Source organism: Ascaphus truei, chromosome 5 (assembly GCF_040206685.1).
Source record: "Ascaphus truei isolate aAscTru1 chromosome 5, aAscTru1.hap1, whole genome shotgun sequence".
NCBI lineage: Eukaryota > Metazoa > Chordata > Amphibia > Anura > Ascaphidae > Ascaphus > Ascaphus truei.
In genome coordinates, this window is record NC_134487.1 from 208193859 (window position 1) to 208215675 (window position 21817).

Below are 21817 nucleotides of genomic sequence, written 5' to 3' on the forward strand. Positions count from 1 at the left end.
GAGCAGCTCACTCATGAACTGTGCTCCCTGGTCAGTCAGTTTCTCATTAGGGAAACCTAATCTAGTAAAAATAATTATCAGCGCCTTATCCACCTTCGGGTGTCAATTGACGGAAGAGCCACTGCCATCCTACCTGCTGGTAGGTATCACAGGTATGGCAGAACACCAATGCCTCCTGTGATACCCCCGACAAGTTAAAATTCTGGGTCAGCCTGGCTCTCGTATGGGTAACCCCCTGGTTCCCTGCTAGTCGGATCTCATTCACTAATAGCTCCAACTGTGCCCGATACATACTGGCTATCAGCAACTGACATTTGGCTGTCTATGGTATGTCCAGAGCTGCCATGGGTTGTTCCCGGTATAAGAATGCTTGGCACCACAGGATCCTCTTGGATCCGGGCTCAGAGGACAGTTCAGCAGCATGCTGCCTTATTATCTCCATGTTTGGATCTGTTGGCACAGCCTCCCGGAATGCCTGACTCTGTTCCTGCCCGCTGGCCCTAGTCAGTCACTGTCACATTGGGCTACGCTCGTCTTACCTGGTCAACCTCCAGAACATCCACGGCAGTAGGCTCCAAGGTCCATGGAGTGCTGGGTTCAGGGATGGGAGTCTGAACGAAACCTGATGCTGGTCGGATCCTGGCGACTCTGGCTTCAAGTCACGTTGGCTACAGCTACATAATCGTCCTCCTCATAGCTGTATCGGAGTTGATCCAGGTCATTACCCAACAACACTGCAGCATCTAAGCCAGACAAATGCCAACATCACGGATGCCTTCGCCCACGTCCCAGTCGAGGAAAATGTAGGCCAGCCCATGTCCGAGTCGAGGAAAATGTAGGCCATCTGGAGGGATTTGCTGCACCAGTCCACCAGCGTCACCCTCATCCCCTCCCCGGGTAGAAGGTGCTCTGGCCTGACCCTATCAGGCCAAACCAGGGTGACAGAGAAAGAGAGAGTAACCTAGTATGGGCACTCAGTCACCAGCTGGATGATAAGTGGGTTATATTAAAATATAAATTTTATTAAATATCCAAACTAAAATAACGGGTATTAAAAACGATAATTAAACGCTAGGTGATCTAAAAATATGAACATTAAAATAGATGTTCTGGATCTAAATATTTACTTAAGATAAGAACATAGATACATATTTATCAGTATTGGACACGTGAATTAAATTATCCACTGTTCAAATTAAGAACATGAACTATGGAGTCTGGCTAAGTAATTACTGTACTGTAATTGTATCAGGTAAGTGATACTCCCTAGATCCAGAGTCGGTGTGTCGGGCATATATTAACATGAACCCCTAATATATGCCCTACACACTGACTCTGGATCTAGGGAGTATCACTTAATGATAATTTAATCCACGTGTCCAATACTGATACATATTTATGTTCTTATCTTCAGTAAATATTACCGGCTTCTTGTCCACGCGTCTCCGTTTGGGAATCCTAAACTCAAACAAATTCTGGAAGAGGGGCACGATCCTTGATTACGATGTTGTTAACCCCTCACACTCCGGAACCGTTGACGCTGTAACTTGGACGAGTCTTGGTGAAATCTCAGATGAATCTAACTAGGACTGGGCTGCAGGCATTTTTATAGGGTTAAGGGTCCTATCTCTAACATACCCAGCCAATCCTCCCGTGGGAACAACTTTTCCCACCTATCCCAGACTTGCCAGTAGCTCACAAAAATGGCAGAAGTTGCTTCCCGGTTTGCTCAGAACATGTGCTAACTTGACACCTAAACTGCTTAGCATACCGGGCCCAACCCCTTACCTGGCGACAGTAAGTCTCGGGTTTGGCTACCAGGTGTTGATAGCACATACTTCGCACTGATATCTGGTAATTTACAATAATCCGGCCGCCCTGACACCTAGGGTCTCTGAGGCTTTTCAACTCCGGACTTCTCTAGACATTGGGGCACCAACTCAGCAGGGTGCCCATTGAAGTATGGAGATGAAAAATTCCTCAGCTCATCCACCCTTAACACATTGACATGCTAATGGATTCATTGCCGGACTGGCAGGAAAGGGTTCCTGCCTTTACATTTTAAAACATACCTGAAACACATTTTATTTTTATATGTACTTTCTGTATGTGTGGGTGATATAAAAACAACATGTATGTTAATGTTACATTCTCGACTCTGTATTCCAAACATTAGAGTGCTAGCTCCTTCCTAACAAAAGTTAGCTACTTAATTGAATAGGCTCTGTGATGTGGTTTGCAGTTTGAGCTATGGCATACAATTTATCACTGCTTGCCGGAATCGGTAACTGCAGAAGCACTCCACCACTTGACCTTAATTGGTTAACGAGACCGCAGGATACATTGTTGCATTCTGCCACTTCAACTAGACCGCAAACCACTTATCCGCTTGAGTTTGTGGTTAAGACTTCCCCGGAGGGTTTTGTGGTTTAGGAAGTGATACAGAGCTTCAATGGAGCCGCTTACCACAGACGCACTTATTCAATTAACGCTTGGCACAGCGCTAGAAGCTCCCCCTTGTGTTGCGAATACAGTTTGCACATTCCACATACATTCATAGGACTGCAGCTAGTTTCTGAGCTGCAAAACAGGGACATTACAGATGATGTATAGGGGAAACATGGCATTGTGGTGACCAACAATTAACCCCTTCATCCCCAACAAGGTTTAGGGGATACCAGCCAGGTATAAGACCTTTATTATTGGCCTGGTTAACCCCTTCACCGCCACAATGACGTCACATGGCCCCGCAGCGTCATTTGACGCATCATTAGTGGCGAGGGTGGGTGCGACCGAGGAGGCAGCAGGTTAGGGGGGCACAGGCGCAGGGAGTTTGCACACCGCTGGTCTAGCTTATACAGAGAGTACTTGTAATTGCAGTATACACACACAAATTTTGAAATCTTTCCTCTGCTTCCTTTAGTGGAAATATAACAATAGTATCATTTTCCTCAGTTATTTAAAAACCATTATAACAATCTTCTACAAAGATGTTGCTCTGTTTACAGAATTTTATTATAAGCAGTATTTTAAAGTTGTATTACTAAACATTAGTGCAATATGCAAAGTATTAATTATCGTAGTATATTAGAACAATTATATATTGCAAATGAAAGAGTGTTTTACAATATATTTGTATATACAGTATATTGAACTGGGTGATCTCCCTGGGCAGGCTGTACTGGTCTGCATAGCTCGGGAGATTTTTCTCCTTCAAGTTTGTCAGTGCTAGGGAGTTCCTGGAATGGACAATCAAGGCCATGATGGGAAATTGCTAACAAGATAACCTGTTACTGTGATTTATGAGGTATAGGAAGTTTGATCTGAGCTAAATATTATAAACACATTAAAGACAAAAGCCTAATGGATTTGCATTTAATAAATAGGGAGATTGAGCATTATTGGTATACGGGGGAGAGATCTACAAAAATCTCATCTTCCCCTTTCTCACAGCCCCTTACGAAGCATAAAGTGAAATCCGGTGAGCGGTGATTCTTCCTAGTCTCAGTCTAGACCAACCGGGCGCCTGACGCCTTACCTGGAAGTTACATGCATACAGCTGAGTGAGAGGTGGCACAACACATCGGACATCACCTTCGGGGAAGCGGTGGCATTGAGGGCAGGAGGCCTTTCTAACTCTGCGCTGGTTTTATAAGGGATCTGTTCGATACCTAAGATGGCTGCTGCCATAAAGTTACATCATTCTCACTGAAGCAATCAGGACCATCTCGCTTCCTGGCAAATCCTGCCCTCCGTTCCCAACAGGAAGTGACTTCAATCCCACTGAAGCTAGAATGGCCATCTTACTTCCTGGCAAATCCTGCCCTTACCCCCCTGACAGGAAGTAAGCCTCTCTCTGGCTCTCATTTCCAGCAGCTGCCTCTGGCCTTTAAATAGCAGGCAGTTGCAACTTATGTTTGCTCGTGCAAAGTAGTTCAGTACTCTATGCCTTGCTCTGCCTTTGACCCTGTTTGTCTTGACCCCTGCTTGGACCGGATTACCTCCTGCCTTGTTCCAGTCCAGTTCCTCTATGAGTCGTGAGTCTTCCGCATGCCTGTGCCTGCACTTTCCCCGGAACCGGATCTGTCTTCCCCTGCATCCCAGGCTTCAGTTCCCAGGCCAAGGTCGGTGTACCTATTCCCTACCTCTGCCCTGCTGGTCCATATCCTGTTCTGCAGTCAGCAAAGTTACAGGTTTTACCCTTTTGTTACATTTAAGTGTTGATGTTACACTTATCTACTATCATAAAATTGTTATTTTAACCATCCGTTACTTTTCCTGTGTCCTATCTGGTTCTTGGGGAAGAGATGGATGGTTCCGATCCAGCCTGAGGAAATTCACCTGCCGTGAGCATATCCTGAGTCTTTACACCTATGCCTGTTTTCATTCTTTACAATGTGAGTTTTGGCATCACTGGAATTCCTAGTATCACCTACTAAAAAAAATTGTCTGTATGTTTTTTCTTTCTCTTCCCCCCCCCATTGATTCTGCGCTCCCTTTTGCCAGAAGGGTAGGACAGAATGCTGACTTTGTAGGAGTGCCTACAGTATATAACGATCCTTTTTACCCTGGTTTGTGTTGTTATCCGAGCAATATATAATAAACAGACAATAAAGGATAACGCCACTTAAAATAAACCACCCAATGAATGGGAAAATGTGTGTGCTGCCGTGACCAGACTAGAAGAAAGGAAAAGAATGGTAAGTTCTAATTATCTGCTTCTTATGTGTCCCTGGGCAGCACACACCTGTGGGACATCCGACATCAATAAGAAAAAGATTGGATCAATTAAATAACAGCTTTCAGAACCTTTCTCTCAATGGCTACATCCGCTGATGAAAAAACATCCAATTTGTAGTGTTTCAACAATGTGTGGATATCTTACCATATTGCTGTTCTGCATACTGTACAGTATGTGTGCCAGGGAAACTATTGCCCAAGGTGTAGGTATTGCCCTTGTGATGCCTTCACTCCCTGCTTGTAGCTTTCTAGGATAGTAACCTTTATTCATCTTGCAATGGAATCTTAATGCTGCTTGGCCTCTGTTGGCCCCCAAAAAATAGGATTAAAAGCCTGTCAGACTTTATCCATGATGCGGGTTTCTCTCAATCATTTTTTAAACAGCTAAGTAAATCTAAAGAGTGGAATTCTACTTCCTTATTATGATTTGGATTTGGGAAAATGAAGACAGAATTATATCTTGGTTGAGATGAAAATAGGATGTCAATTTTGATCTAAACTCTAGCACCTCTTTGCCTGGTTAAAAATAATATACGGTTGCTTAGATAAGAGAGTGGATATTGCTACCCTTTTAAGCAGAAGTAATGGCTACCTGAAAAGCAGTTTTCAGCGATAGTCACTTATCTGTGCCTGTTGAAGTCTCCAAGTGTATTTGACATAAATCAATTAAAACTAGGTTAAGATCCCATGGATACACAGAAAATGCATATCGCTCTCCAATCACAGGTAGAAATAAAGGTAAATTCCTATGGTGCATATGGGAATAGGGTATACAGTTAAAGAAAAAACGGTCAAAACCAAAGTGTTGGACGGAAAAGAATCCGAATTATTGCACTCAATGGTGGCAAAATAGGTAGGACAATGGTCCAAGGTCATAATAACAACCTAAAATAAGCCAAGTAACGAAAATAATAAAATGTTATTAGTCATAGTTATACTGTAGTAACAATGTAACGTGAAGGGTATATATACAAGTGGATTACAATCTAGGTGGTGGAAATGCTGTACATTGAGGTATATGGCTCCACCTAAGCCTATACTGGGCAAAGCCTATACTGGCCAGCCTATATCAATGGCACAAATATCCCTAGAAAATGATATTAATCATACCATGTAGAATAGGTCTACATACAATAGGTAACCCAAATGTAATGGTGCTGGATTGTACTAGTAGTGCTAGTATTGTCTATTTACTGAGACAGCGATCTGCTTGCAAGAGAATGCCAAGCAAGCAAGGTAAGTTTGCATACAAAGTATCCCATTCAGGACACAGAAGGAAGTAACACATAAGTATCCACCAATGCCTAAGTATACTCAGATGTATCCGAATATTAATTATCAGTGGTTAAATTGTAACACAGTAGATACCCAAGGCAAGTAGCAACAGTCTCTATTCCTACATACCAAAAGCTCAACGCAGTGTCTGATGTCTGTAGACCACCAGCGTGTAACCATGCCAGCATCTAGTTACACAGACAGATATAATCAGCTTCTGAATGTATTGTAGTAGGTATAGTTAGGTCCGGAAATAATTGGACACTGATACAAGTTTTCCTATTTCGGCTGTGTACCAAAATAAATTCAAGTTACAGTTAAATAATGAATATGGGCTTAAAGTGGAGTCTATCAGCTTTAATTTGAGGGTATTCACATCCAAATTGGAGGAAGGGTTTAGGAATTACATCTCTTTAATATGTAGCCCCCTCTTTTTCAAGGGACGAAAAGTAATTGGACAATTGACTCAAGCTGTTTCATGGATAGGTGTGGGCTATTCCTTTATGTCTGGAGTTGATTCCAGGTGTGGCATTCACATTTGGAAGCTGTTGCTGTGAACCCACAACATGTAGTCAAATGAGCTCTCAATGCAAGTGAAACAGGGCATCCTTAGGCTGCCAAAAAAAAGAAAATCAATCAGAGAGATAGCAGGAACATTAGGAGTGGCCAAATCAACAGTTTGGTACATTCTGAGAAAAAAAGAATGCACTGGTGAGCTCTGCAACACCAAAAGGCCTGGATGTCCACAGACGACAACAGTGTTGGATGATCGTAGGATCCTTTCCATGGTAAAGGAAAACCCCTTCACAACATCCAGCTAAGTGAAGAACACTCTCCAGGAGGTAGGCATATCATTATCCAAGTCTACCATAAAGAGAACTGGGAAGATACGGGGGATAACCCCCTAGGTATACCGAGGCTACTACCCAGGCTATAATATATACTTGTCCATTGGTCATGGAGAAAGACACCACTCATGAAAAAAATAATAATATAAGGCCATATAAGCCCATCCGGACTAACAACAGGGTGGTGGGCTAGAAGAAATTGTCCGGTAGAAGTACAGAAAAGCACCTCCCGGGAGGTGCCTCAAGGTAAGTCACTGTGTCCGGTGTCCGTCAGCCTCACCTCCACCCTGTGTCCCACGATGTTGCAATTCAGCTGGTCAGTACTCACGGATTCCGTTTCTGTCTGCCTATGATGCTGAAGTGTGAGCAGCTCCTAAATGCTCGTGGTGTCGGCGTGCTCCAGCCGGAAGTGACGTCAAATGAAGAAAAAATGGTAAACAGCGGTCACAGCAACTCCAAACAGCCAACGCATTGAAAAAATAAAAAAACTTTATTGAATACAAACAGTGGACATCAGCAGCAGTTCACTCTGACGCGTTTCGTCCAATGATGGACTTTATCAAAGAGTGATTACCCATGCATCCTATCAATCTTTATATAGAGGATGACGTGGTCAAAATAATTATATTATCACAGGGATGGACCTCCCCCTTCACCTGCGAGCTATTAACCAATTTTAACCTATTCCACGTCACCGCATGTACACAAGGACCGATATATGAACCAAACAATACACAATACATATATATTAAAAGAAAAAGAAAAACATAAAGGTTAAAAACAAAATAGACTGAATGTTCACATAATTAATATGCTAAATAAGTGATGTAGTAAATGTGGATAGATTACACAAAATGTATTTTATATGTAGTCAAAAATTAGTTAATTAATTAATTGCCTATGGAGTCATGAACCATCTGAATGAAAAATATAGCATAATCGTAAATATTATTGATGGCCACATAAATAACAAATATAAAAATTCAATGCATATGAAAAATTCACTACACCCAATATACAATGATCATAACATATGAACAATACTAGCACCATATCCATCAGACAATACACACCCCGAACACTCCCCACGCACAAGGTCAACCAACCAAGAAGTGTTTAAGTTCCCACTCCTGGTTGATGCCAAATGGATGGAGAGTGTTCAGAGTGTATATCCCGTACATTTCTTGTCTATTCAATGTACCTTCTCTATCACCACCCCTTACATGGCGGGGAATGTGCTCAATAGCTGAGTATGAAAAGTTTTCTATTCCACCTCTAGAACACGTAGAAAAGTGTCTAGCCACAGGATGTGATGAATCCTTTCTTTTTATCAGACGAACATGCTCTGCAATTTGCATTTTTAATGGTCTAATAGTTCGTCCGACATATTTTTTGTCACATCCACAATTTAAAAGATATATTATAAAGGTGGTATTGCAATTCAAGAATTTCTTAATATAATATTTTGTCTTATTCTGATCAAAAGTTATGACTTTAGTGGTATGAACATATTTGCACATGGAACAATTTCCACAGGCAAAAAAGCCTTTGGGTATCCCTCGTATATTAGGATATTCTAAACGAGACTCAAAGAGACTTGGTGACAAGTGTGAAGCACTTTTGGTCTGCCTATGATGCTGAAGTGTGAGCAGCTCCTGTCCTGGCTGCTCGTGGTGTCGGCGTGCTCCAGCCGGAAGTGACGTCAAACGAAGAAAAAATGGTAAATAGCGGTCACAGCAACTCCAAACAGCCAACGCATTGAAAAAATAAAAAAACTTTATTGAATACAAACAGTGGACATCAGCAGCAGTTCACTCTGACGCATTTTGTCCAATGATGGACTTTGCTCTGATAATGATAGTTTCCTTGTACAATCTAGGGAACTTTCTGAGAGATTTCTAGCCAGAGGCTATTCTTATACTGATATTCAATCAGCTTTTGAATCTGCTAAATCTATGGATCGAGTAACACTTTTGAAAAAGAGGATACCATTGAACCGTAAAGATAATGTTAGATCCCTCTCCAAGTACAATGATGCAAGTCCATTGTTTATCACAACATATAATCGTCAATCAAAACTAATATGTGATATTATTCATAAACATTGGCAAACATTGTCCTTGGATAAGGACATTTCCGAATTTGTTAAAAATGGGCCAAAGTTTACTTACCGTAAGGCAAAAACGCTTGCTTCACACTTGTCACCAAGTCTCTTTGAGTCTCGTTTAGAATATCCTAATATACGAGGGATACCCAAAGGCTTTTTTGCCTGTGGAAATTGTTCCATGTGTAAATATATTCATACCACTAAAGTCATAACTTTTGATCAGAATAAGACAAAATATTATATTAAGAAATTCTTGAATTGCAATACCACCTTTATAATATATCTTTTAAATTGTGGATGTGACAAAAAATATGTCGGACGAACTATTAGACCATTAAAAATGCGAATTGCAGAGCATGTTCATCTGATAAAAAGAAAGGATTTATCACATCCTGTGGCTAGACACTTTTCTATGTGTTCTAGAGGTGGAATAGAAAACTTTTCATACTCGGCTATTGAGCACATTCCCCGCCATGTAAGGGGTGGTGATAGAGAAGGTACATTGAATAGACAAGAAATGTACTGGATATACACTCTGAACACTCTCCATCCATTTGGCATCAACCAGGAGTGGGAACTTAAACACTTCTTGGTTGGTTGACCTTGTGCATGGGGAGTGTTCGGGGTGTGTATTGTCTGATGGATATGGTGCTAGTATTGTTCATATGTTATGATCATTGTATATTGGGTGTAGTGAATTTTTCATATGCATTGAATTTTTATATTTGTTATTTATGTGGCCATCAATAATATTTACGATTATGCTATATTTTTCATTCAGATGGTTCATGACTCCATAGGCAATTAATTAATTAACTAATTTTTGACTACATATAAAATACATTTTGTGTAATCTATCCACATTTACTACATCACTTATTTAGCATATTAATTATGTGAACATTCAGTCTATTTTGTTTTTAACCTTTATGTTTTTCTTTTTTTCTTTTAATATATATGTATTGTGTATTGTTTGGTGCATATATCGGTCCTTGTGTGCATGCGGTGACATGGAATAGGTTAAAATTGGTTAATAGCTCGCAGGTGAAGGGGGAGGTCCATCCCTGTGATAATATAATTATTTTGACCACGTCATCCTCTATATAAGGATTGCTAGGATGCATGGGTAATCACTCTTTGATAAAGTCCATCATTGGACGAAACGGCGTCAGAGTGAACTGCTGCTGATGTCCACTGTTTGTATTCAATAAAGTTTTTTTATTTTTTCAATTTGTTGGCTGTTTGGAGTTGCTGTGACCGCTGTTTACCATTTTTTCTTCGTTTACCATAAAGAGAAGACTTCACGAGAGCAAATACAGAGGGTTAAGCACAAGGTGCAAACAATTCATAAGCCTCAAGAATAGAAAGGCCAGATTAGACTTTACTAAACAATATCTAAAAAAGCCAGCCCAGTTCTGGAACAGCATTCTTTGGACAAATGAAACTAAGATCAACCTGTACCAAAATGATGGGAAGAAAAAAGTATGGAAAAGGCTTGGAACGGCTCATGATCCGAAGCATACCACATCATTCTTCTCCTTGGGGACTTCCACTGCCATATTGATGACCCATCTCTCCAATGTGCTTCCTAATTTCAATCTCTAACCCAGCGGTGAGGGGGCTGGGGGGCACGCGGGTGGTTGCAGAGGCCTCTGTTACATTAATCTACTGGCTCTTAATTCCACTTTGCGCTCATCCATCTGTTCTCTCTGCTCCACTAAAGAACTATGACAACCTGATCATGAACTACAACTTTCCTCTATCCTCTTCTCTTGATCAACATGCCTATTTATTTCTTTGCCGTTCTTAAACCCAGACCTCACCATATCATTCTGGATGGCCCTCTGTTGATTCAAATTTCATCCCAAGCCTGGCCCTACTGTACCCTTCTCCATTACTGTTAGCAGCAGTCATACACTCAGTATATCAAGCACGCTGTATAGGTGACACATTTGACTCCCTCACGTTCTCCTTTCACATTAACAATGTAGCTAAAACATGTAGATTTTTTTCTTCATAAGATTGCAAAGATACGTCCTTTCCTCTCTCGCTTTACTGCTAGAACACGGGCGCGCATTCTCTCCCATCTCGACTATTACCTAGTTACATACTGTAGTAGAGGTGGTTGAAAAAATACATTCATCCATCAAGTTCAACCTATGTTACATTTATACGTCAGATATTTTATCCTATATGCGTACTTACAGAAGGGAAATGGAAGGAGAACTCGGTTTCAAAGTCAGAGAGAGACAGAAGGGGGACGAGTAGAGGTAGGTGGGTGATAGATGACCGCCACCTGGCAAGGGAGAGGGGAAAAAAAGATGAACATTATGAGTCTTAAAGAAAAAAAAGAAAGCAGCTTGAGGAGAGGATCCCAAACCTCCACACCTGCGGTGAGTGTGGGAGAAAGAAAGGCCACCATCAGAGTCCACTGCAGAGTCGGACTGAGTGAGCCAAGTCTTGCTTATTGTAAAAAGCAGCAGCAGAGAGAGAAAAATAAGTCATGTACAGGCCGGAACTTGTTTGAAAAGGAGTTGCCAGTCCAAAGGGAACAGGAGAAATGGAGAGGGGAGGGATGTTGACAGGGGATGAGAATGAGGTTTGAGGATTTTCACCACGAGGAGGCCAAGTTGGATGTGGAAGGCAAGAATGAGAGCATGTAGAATTAGACAGGGACCTGAATCGGGAGAAATATCCCCAGAAGCAGAGAGGAGAGAAGCATGGATAGAAAGATACTGTGAGAGGAGGATTTCTAGAGTTGTGTTTTAGTGTAGGGTGTATTGCTGAATACTGTCAAAGGACACAAATGGGAAAGTAGTTCATGTTAATGGAGAAGTGGAGAAGAAAGGAGAGATGGAGATACAGTATATGAATGGATTTAGAGGAATAATGAGGATTGTAGAAAGAAAAGTGTAGCTTGGAAAGAAATGAGGTCAGCACAATTATATATAGTAGAGGAATCACGGATTGGTAGTAGTGCTAGTTTAATGTTGAGAGCTGGGTGAGGACTGGGCACTGAAAATTAAGATAAGATGACAGTAAGCGGAGCTTAGGGTAAGAGAAGCTTTTGAGATGAAAAATTGTATTTTGAATTAAACCGAGTTCATGTGTAAAACCATGTTTTCGTTTTCTCTTTTTTTAAACAGAAGAATCTTCCCCATGAATTACGAAAACCCTCCGCCATATGCTGGCCCAGGCCCTTCTGCTCCATACCCACCATATGCTCAGCAGCCAGGTGGCCCAGGTCCGAATCCTTATCCTGGTTATCCTCCAGGGCCTGCAGGATACCAACCTGGACCCCCTGGACCACCAGGACAACCGGGCTATCAGGGTTATCCTCAATATGGCTGGCAAAATAATCAACCTCCTGCACCAATGTATATGGATGCACCTAAAAATACAGGTAAGACATTTGTAAAATTGTTATGCCATAGAATTAAAGCAATTGATTGACTTGGCAGAGTATATGTGCATACTATGATTAAAGTGATTTGAGGTATTTAGTACAGTAAATTAAAAACGGTGGTTAAGTGTGCCAACACACACATACATTTCCTATTGCCTCTTCAGCAAAATGGAAATACAGACCATTAAATAGTTGGTTATATCAATTAGCTCTTCAGGCTAAATACAAATAAAGCAAAAAATAAGTATGAATAATTATACTTACAAAAATATAATGTATGGTCAGAAAAACATTTATTTCAAGACCGAAAACAGCATATTATTTAATAAAAGTCAACAAAAACATTTATTTTTGTTTATCACCCTCATAGAAAACATGTCAGTTTTTTAAACCGTCCTGTACTTGGTCCATCATCTTTTCAGTACAAAACATCTAATTCTGTTGAATGATTTAATGCCAGTGATATATATCCAGCAAGACATGATTACAAAATTGTCTCATCACTTTAAATAAATCTATTAGCTAGTAAGTTTTTCTAATATACTGTCTTACCTGATGTCTCGTACCCCTACAAGTGTAACCAACATAAAGCTTAAGGGTAGGTACTCAAAGCTCTGTTAAATCTGGGCTACTAATGTGTCCGTTACTTTCCCTGGATTTAATGGGTATCCTCAAAGCTAATTATATGTGAAATGAACAGCTGCTAAGCAGCTCATTTGCATATGGCTAACGTGACGTTATTCGGCTAACGTCTGATATATATTGCATTGCAACATTTTCCAGACATCTTCCTTCCCAAAAATACATTATTTATCCCCTTGGAAGCCATAGTTGCCATGAAGGCATGCATTATGCATGCCTTCATGGCCACTAAGGTAACCAAGGGGTTAATACAAAGACCATAACTACCCATTGTATGTTTTATAACAGGTATACATGGAGTTAACCCCCATTTGGTAGTCTAACCTTCCTACTTGAGGCACCTAATCCCATATCCTACCCCCACCAACAAAACAACCACCCTACAGTAATGGGCAATAATCCTAATAGCCAAATGTGGCTAATAGGACTTTTGCCCTTTGAAAAGTATTACACCACACCCATTAAAAATAAATATATGATAAAGCACAATCACATTATATAAAAATTATAAATTTAATCCATTGATTGTTACTGTGACTACCTAGACCCCCAATGGTGGCCTAGATAGCCACATTGGCAATCAATGTTTACCCTGCATAAATATATTACTTACCCCTGTCAAGATGGAACCCAAGCCCAGTGGCAAGTGAAACAAAACCTTTTTTTGTTAAATAATCCAAAAACTGATGGCAAAATTAAAAAAAAAAAAAAAAACATAAATAATCCAAAAGCTGATGGCATAAACAAAAACACACAACCACAAAACCAAGCCCAATGGCCTATTTCAAATCCATTTCCATCATGACTGTTGGACGTTGGATGAAGAATTTGACCCGGAGACCTGGATCCTCTGTTGATAAAAGATCAGTCTCTGGTGAGTATTTCTTCTTTTCTTCTTCTTTTCTTTAAAGCCGTTTTCTTTCTCCCCGTCTTTCTTCAGATGTTGTCTCTTCCTCTTCTTTCTTCAGATGTTGTCTCTTCCTCTTCTTTCTTCAGATGTTGTCTCTTCCTCTTCTTCCGGTCTTCTGAGACGTCCCAGGTATTGTATAAGACCTGTGATGTCACAGAAAGCCTATTACATGGTACACATCATATTGGTTTATGTGTTGTGTGGTTCCTTCACTTTTGCCTGAGCATGATCGATCAGGATGCTTTATGTACCATGTGATTCCCTCACTTTGCCTGAGAAATCATTCTCAGGTAAAAGTGAGTGGTCCAAATGATACATCAACTAATATGATTGGTTGTGTACCATGTGACTGGCCTTCTGTGGGACGTCACAGGTGTGTGTGTGTGTGTATGTATATATATATATATATATATATATATATATATATATATATATATATATATATATATATATATATATATATATAATCAGACCAATGCTATATGTATATATTGTGTGTGTATATATGAAACATGTCTGTGGGTGGTCTGTACTTGCTTTGCTAATCCCATGCTGTGTTTAAAAGCTGTGTGAACGGCGATACATCAGCTTAAATGGCTCCATGGGAATGGATATTCCAGGCAAAAGGTGACACGTGTGCTCATTTGCATGTAATTTCCCAGAATCCCTTGCTGCAGTGGGAGCACTGTATGCAAGGTGATAATGGTTGAAAGGCAGGGTTGCAGACCTGTCTAAGACCTGTGAATGTGCTCACAAGTGATATTCTTTATTGGCTATATGCTAACGGTGGAGGTTTTCTGTCGCCTTTTTCACCCACCAAAACTTAAAAAAAATATATGTATGTATGTATGTATGTATGTATATGTTATGGTGGATAAATAAAAAAAGGTGACAAAATCCCTCCACAGCAAAGCATATAGCAAATGGAAATATTACTGTATGCTCATTTGCATGTCTCAGACAGGTCTGCAACCCCGCCTTTCACCATTATCACCCAGCACACAGCACTTCCACTGCAGCAAGCATCCCTTGCTGCAGTGGAAGTGCTGTGTGCTGGGTGATAATGGTGAAAGGCGGGGTTGCAGACCTGTCTGAGACATGCAAATGAGCATACAGTAATTTTTCCATTTGCTATATGCTTTGCTGTGGAGGATTTTTGTCACTTTTTTTTACCCACCATAACTTAACTAAGTATGGTAAAACCTATCCTTGCTACATTTTTGCATAGCCAGTATAACCAACACCTCACTGATGAGACCCATTAAGGTTGAAACGGCTGTCTGTGGGTGGGTTTACTGGCTATGCATCTTAACCCTGGCTGTGCTCAAAGTTGTGACCATGCAACAAGCTTAAGCCTATTGGGAACCATGTTAATGGTTTTGAAGCAAAAGGTGGCACTGTGCTCATTTGCATGTCATTTCCCAGAATCCCTTGCTGCAGTGGGTGTGCTGTGTGCTGGGTGATAATGTTGAAAGGTGGGGATGCAGACCTGCCTAAGACATGCAAATGAGCATACAGTAATATTTCCATTTGCTATATATAGATAGATATAGATATATCTATAGATTTTTCATCCACCATAACTTAAAACGTGATGGTAAACCCTACAGTCTTGAAAATGCAACGCCAGCAGTACAACCAACTTCACACTGATGATACCCATTAAGGTTGAAAAATGTCTGTGAATGGTTTCTCTGGCTTTGCATCTGATTCCCATGCTGTGCTTTTAAAGCTGTGTTAACAGCAATCATTAGCTTATATGGGCTCCATGTAACAATGGTTTTTCAGACAAAAGGTGACACATTGTGTGCTCATTTGCATGTCATTTCCCAGAAACCCTTGCTGCAGTGGAAGCACTGTATGCTGGGGATAATGATTAAAGGCAGGGTTGCAGACCTGCCTAAGACATGTGAATGTGCTCACAAGTGATCTTTTTATTTGCGATATAGATAGAAAGAAATTTGCAGTGCCAATATATAGGGAGGGTAACACTAATGAGAGCGTAAGCAATGGTGTGGCGATGAGAGGGTTAATCAGGCCTAAATAAAGGTATTAAAACCAGCTGATTAACCCCAACTCGCATTGGGAAGGAAGGGGTTAAAAGTATTTGCACTGCACTGCTGTGTTTGCCCTGTCCCAGCCTTTTTAACCCCAATTTGCAGGCTATTCCCTGCTGTAAACAAACAGGAAACAAAAAAACAGCGCAAAACCGCATAGTGAAGTATATCAAAATATAATTATATATAAAAAAGGTGAATATTCAGCGTACATTGAGTGCATAAAGCACAACAGGTTACCACACTGTAGCAGATGTTGTAGTTTACTGGTAATCTCAGTTGGAAAGATTTGTGATGTCAACCTCACGTTCTCGGTAGAAGATGTAACAGGAACTCCGTCTATCCTGTTGTCTCAGCCCCATCAAGGGAAGGTTCCACTCGGGGGTATTGGCGTGTGGATGCTCGCACAACAGGATCTCGTCGCCACTGAGTGACATCACAGCGACATGGATGATGGTCTCTTCCGCATATGTAGTGCGGGAATCAGTCCAAGGCGGAACAGAGTCTTAGTCTCACCGTAGCAGTGATAGTAACAGCTACTAATAGTCACGAAACTGATGACTAAATCTGCCACTAAGCAATTAGGAACACTGGAAGTAGGGCTATAAAATCGTAGTAAAAGAAGGATAAGTCTCAGTGGCGACGAGATCCTGTTGTGAGAGCATCCACACGCCGATACCCCCGAGAGGAACCTTCCTTTGATGGGGCTGAGACCACAGGATAGACAGAGTTCCTGTTACATCTTCTACCGAGAACGTGAGGCTGACATCACAAATCTTTCCAACTGAGCTTACCAGTGAACTACAACATCTGCTACAGTGTGGTAACCTGTTGTGCTTTATGCACTCAATGCGCTTGTTTCTTCTACTCAATGTATGCTGAATACTCACCTTTTTTATATATAATTATATTTTGATATACTTCACTATGCGGTTTTGCGCTATGTTTTTTTGTATCCTGTTTGTTTAGTGCTGTTGGAGTGTTGAGCCACCCTGACTTACTACAGCCGCCAATTGCTATCACAGATATTGTATGTTTTAGTATACATCTTAAGGTTAAGGGTGTCACTAAGGTTTATTTCGAAATAATTTCACGTTTTTTTAATAGTTATATAGGTTTTAATAGTTGTGCACTGTATTTCTTTCTCTTTATTCCCTGCTGTAATAGAAATACACGTGAACTGTGCTATCTAATTTTCAGGCACAAGATGACGTGGTGAGCGTCAAAGCCAGTGCTGAGTATGGGAGCTCTGCTGTATAGTATGGGTATCCATTTCAAGCTCTTGACTCTGTAACCGCAAGTCAATTGAATAAGTGGCTTGCGGTTAGACTTGAAGTGTTTTACCGATACAATGTATCCGTACCTTGTTAGCTCGCAGAACTTGAAAAGCAGAAAGTCAATGGCCATGAGAAGTAGGTCAATTGATGTGGGAACTGGGTGAACTTGAAGCTTTTCAATGAAGCGGGCTAACTCGCGAACGGAGGCAGCCAGCACCCTGATGTTTGGTGTGCAAGTGTAAATAAATAAAACAATCACGTACATCTAAAAATTACAGTTGTAGTACACCCAGAACATGATGTTTTAATAAAGTGTGTAATACTGTGAATTTAAAATGTACAGGCAGGAACTGTTTTCTGTAAGCCCGGGAAGAATTCCTTTGGCATGTAAATATGCTAAGGGTGCATGAGCTGAAGGTATTTTCCTTCCTGCATTTCAAAGAGGTCCTGCTAAGTGGGAGCCTCTAAGTCTAGGGGAAATGTAGATATAAAAAGCCTCAGAGACGCAAGGTGGGAAAATGGCCAGGATGTTGCGGAGTGCTAGATACTGGCACCCAGCATGAGACATTCGCACCTTGGAGCCAAACCTCAGACCCAGGGTCGCAAGGAAAGTGGTGTATTCCAGGTATGCTAAACCGCATGGGTGTCAAGTGAGCACGTGCGCTTTACAGACCGGAAAGCCTTTTTTGCCAGTTTTACAAACTACGGGCAAGTCAGGGATTGGTGGGTTAACTGTTCCCACAGAGGGGATTGGGCATACATGTTAAGGATAAGCTAGTGAACCCTATAACTGTGCCCACCGGACTATCCCCAGTGTGATCCAGATGTGATTCATGTTGTGTCTACGCAGGATTTCGTTCAAGTACAGCGGTAGCGGTTCCAGGACGCAAGGGGTTAATAACATCGCAATCAAGGATTTTCCCCAAACTCCGGAATTCGTTAGCCCTGGTGACTACTGAACGAATTCCTATGAACTTCCACGAAATTCCTTTATTTGGCAAAGTTATAAGATCGTCAACTTGCGATCTAGCCAACTGGACTTCAGAGACTGCATTTCTTGTGCTTTCTTGCAAAGGACATTTTATTTCATTTCCCCATCCCAGTAAGTGTTGTATTAAGTGTATTCTGAAGCTGTCGTGTGTTTGTCTAGTAAGGAAATAAATGGTAATTTAGTTTGCCTCCTTGTCGTGTTCAATCTAGAATCCCGAAATATAAAAAGTGTTGATAAGTTCTGGTCAGCCGTGACACATGGCTAAGTGATTATGACCATGGTCTGGCTTAACATGAAACAAACAGACAAACAATCATAGATAACAAGGATAAGTGAAAAGAGAATGGATCACAGAAACAAGAGGATATAGGAACAGCAAAAAACATCCAAAATAGGAAATATGCCGTGCATCTGTCAGCAGGATCAACCCCCTCCCATGATTCACTGCAAAACAAAAGACAGTGCAGCCTCCATAGCGTAACTCGGTATTACCATTTAATAAGATTCAAAAAATAAAAACAGGCAACTCACAAACATGGACAGAACTTGCGCATAGAATTGTATATACAACAGGATTCGTCTGGGTGATGACAAATGTTCATCCGGTACACCACCTGGCTGCACTGTCTTCTTTTGTTTTACAGTATGTATGTATGTATGTATGTATGTTTGGGACATCTCAGAAGAGGCAACATCTTGCCTGAAAAGAGAAGGAAGACTCAACTGCTCTTCTCTCAACAGAGGATCCAGTGCTTTTGGATAAAATTCTTCAACCAACGTCCTACAGCCAGGATGAAAATGGATTTGTTGTTTTTTTACTTTTTTTACTTTTCCATCGAGCTTGGATTGTTGGTTATGGTGTAGGTTCCCCGAAAGGGAGATTAGAGTGCTCAAGGGGGATTACAGGTGGGTTAACCCCTTATATGCCATAGCGGTGGTACCACTATGATATACAATGGGTAGTTAGGCTATATGTATTAACTCCTTGGTAACCTTAGTGGCCACTAAAGCATGCAATACTGGTCATGGCTAAATTGTTGAGTCCCGTCCAGGGTATTCACTTTGGCTTCTATTGCTAAAGCAAGTGGCCCTCTTCAGAACCGTGGGCAAGGCTAAATCTTTTTATACTACCTGGAGTTAGGTGCTTCCAGCAGGCATACCCTAAATATAAAAGCATTGATTCCTGCATTAACTTGAACGGACTGCCAAGGATATACAGTACACCCCTTTCAGCGAGCACTGGACAAAATGTTAGTATCTACTCACATTTGTTATTCTGTATTATGGAAACAATGTGTTGCCTTTGTTTTTAGGTAACCTTGAATTATAAACATTTTTCATACTTAATTAGGCCAATCATTACGCTTAACAATAGATGTTTTGTTATACAAAGTAATGGCTCAGTGAGTAAAGGATCCAATATAATTGGCCTTAAAACAGAAAAGAAAATAGCGGCACTCTATTGGTCTGCAAGTAAAAAATATTTAATGAACAGGGATCAACGTTTCTGTTCATACAAGAACCTTTATTAAGATAAAGGTTCTTGTGTGAACCAAAACATTGATCCTCATACTCAGAGTGCTAGTATGCACTTATATTCTTTTGAGAGCACTTGTACTTGCACTTTCATCAAAATTGGGAATCCATGGAGTCAGACAGCAGCCAGCTATAAAGAGAACTCTCAGGCATCCACAGGGCTCTGTGTGATGTAGTCATCTGAGACACAGCTGCTTGTGCAGCGCTTAGCAGGGGGAGGTGAAGTGATGAAGCGGAGGAACAGGTCCCGGCAAAAATAAACGCCCCAACGCCGTTTCGCCAATGCGGGCTTCTTCCGGGAGCGATTCTCTGTAGCGGCGGTAGGTTTTTCAATAGTCAGCCAGGGGTGACGTAAGCGGTCATGTGTAGAACTGAAGCCAATCACAGTGCAGCAAAGAGTAAACACAGCAGATCGATCTCACACTAAGGCCTCGTCCAGGGTGATGCTGAGCGGGCGCCTGCGCTTGCGCTGGCCGTGATGAAACACATTGCTGCAATGTGTGTGGCCAACGTGAGTGAGCGCCTGCGTACATGGCGCTTGGCTACTTGCAGAGGCAAGCAAATTTGATTATGGCGCGTCACGTGAGCGGTTCGTCTAATGATGGCGGACCAGCACTCTGATGTCATGGCCGCGTCCCCCGATGCCCCCCCGCGCAACTAGCTGGCCATAAATCACCCAGCAGAGAGCGTGACGTAACCACGCACGAGCGCCAGCGCGCTCTCTCCCTGCCTGGCTGCAGCCTAAGCTGTACATGCCTGCAACTGTATAGGAACACAGAGATATTTAAAAACAAATATATACAATGTATGTTTAGCAAACTGGTTGCCAGGCTACTGACATGTATGACAACACAATACCTAGCCCTAAACATTAGGGGAAGCAGATGTACTGAGATTCGTTATGTACATGGACCTCATAGAAGAAAAAAAATGTGTGTGTGTGTGTATATATGTGTATATATATATATATATATATGTGTATATATACACGTGTGTGTGTGTGTGTGTGTGTGTGTGTGTGTGTGTGTATATATATATACACACACACACACACACACACACACACACACTTGTGTGGAGCGAGAGAGAGAATCCACTCCAGCAGACACAAGACAGCACTCAAAGGTAAGTAAGAAAACTTGTACTGTATTCAAAAATAACCATAGCACAAACATGACCAATGTTTCGGTCCTCGTGGAACCCTCCTCAGGGTGGTGCTGAAGGTCCCACGAGGACCGAAACGTTGGTCATGTTTGTGCTATGTCTATTTTTTAATACAAGTTTTCTTACTTACCTTTGAGTGCTGTCTTGTGTCTGCTCCTGCTGGAGTGGATTACTTTTCTCTTACTATTGGTATAGGACATGCACCACAAACTGCCCCATTTGTGGGTCGAAACAGCTGTCTGTGGGTGGTTTTCTGGGTATGCACCTTAACCCTGGCTGTGCTCCAAGCTGTGACCATGCAGCAAGCTTAAGCCTACTGCACCGACACACTTTATTCGACCAAATACCCAGTATGTACCTGGCAGATACATGGAATGCGCCGCTCCTCACCTCTGACAAGCCCCGTTTCGTTTGCCTTCCCAGCCTGGGTTCATGCCTGGCTGACGGGCGGCTGATCTGTTAAATGATAATGATTAGGATTTAATAGGCTGCAATGCTTCGAGTGTCTACCAGATGGCATAAATTCATGAATTGTAATGCAGTATATATATATATATACTGTGCAGTATTGCAGCCAGCGGGAATAAAATGCTTCAATCCCTGCCTGGAAAATACCTCAATGCACTCGGGCAGAAAACAGTCACAAACCTCAATACACCCGGGTATACCCGAATTCGTGGGACTAGCCGAGCTCGAATAAAGTGTGTCGCCAGTGTATAGGGAACCATGTTAAAAATGGTTTTTGAGGCAAAAAGTAACACTGTGTGCTCATTTGCATGTCATTTCCCAGAATTCCTTGCTGCAGTGGAAGTGCTGTATGCTGGGTGATAATGGGGAAAGGCGGGGTTGCAGACCTGCCTAAGA

General features: G+C 41.5%; 1 protein-coding gene across 3 annotated transcripts in view; it reads left to right on the plus strand.

The window, feature by feature from the left end:
• Positions 1 to 21817, plus strand: part of CYSTM1 (cysteine rich transmembrane module containing 1) — a 97863-nt gene that overhangs the window by 49205 nt on the left and 26841 nt on the right. For 2 of the 3 annotated variants that reach the window (XM_075601614.1, XM_075601615.1), the window contains exons 5-6: positions 12117 to 12373; positions 18113 to 18438. In XM_075601614.1, the coding sequence (XP_075457729.1) occupies positions 12117 to 12373; positions 18113 to 18423 (568 nt within the window). In that variant the 3' untranslated portion in view covers positions 18424 to 18438. Of the gene's footprint in view, positions 1 to 12116; positions 12374 to 18112; positions 18439 to 21817 lie in introns of those variants that run through there. The other variant, XM_075601616.1, reaches the window with a different exon arrangement.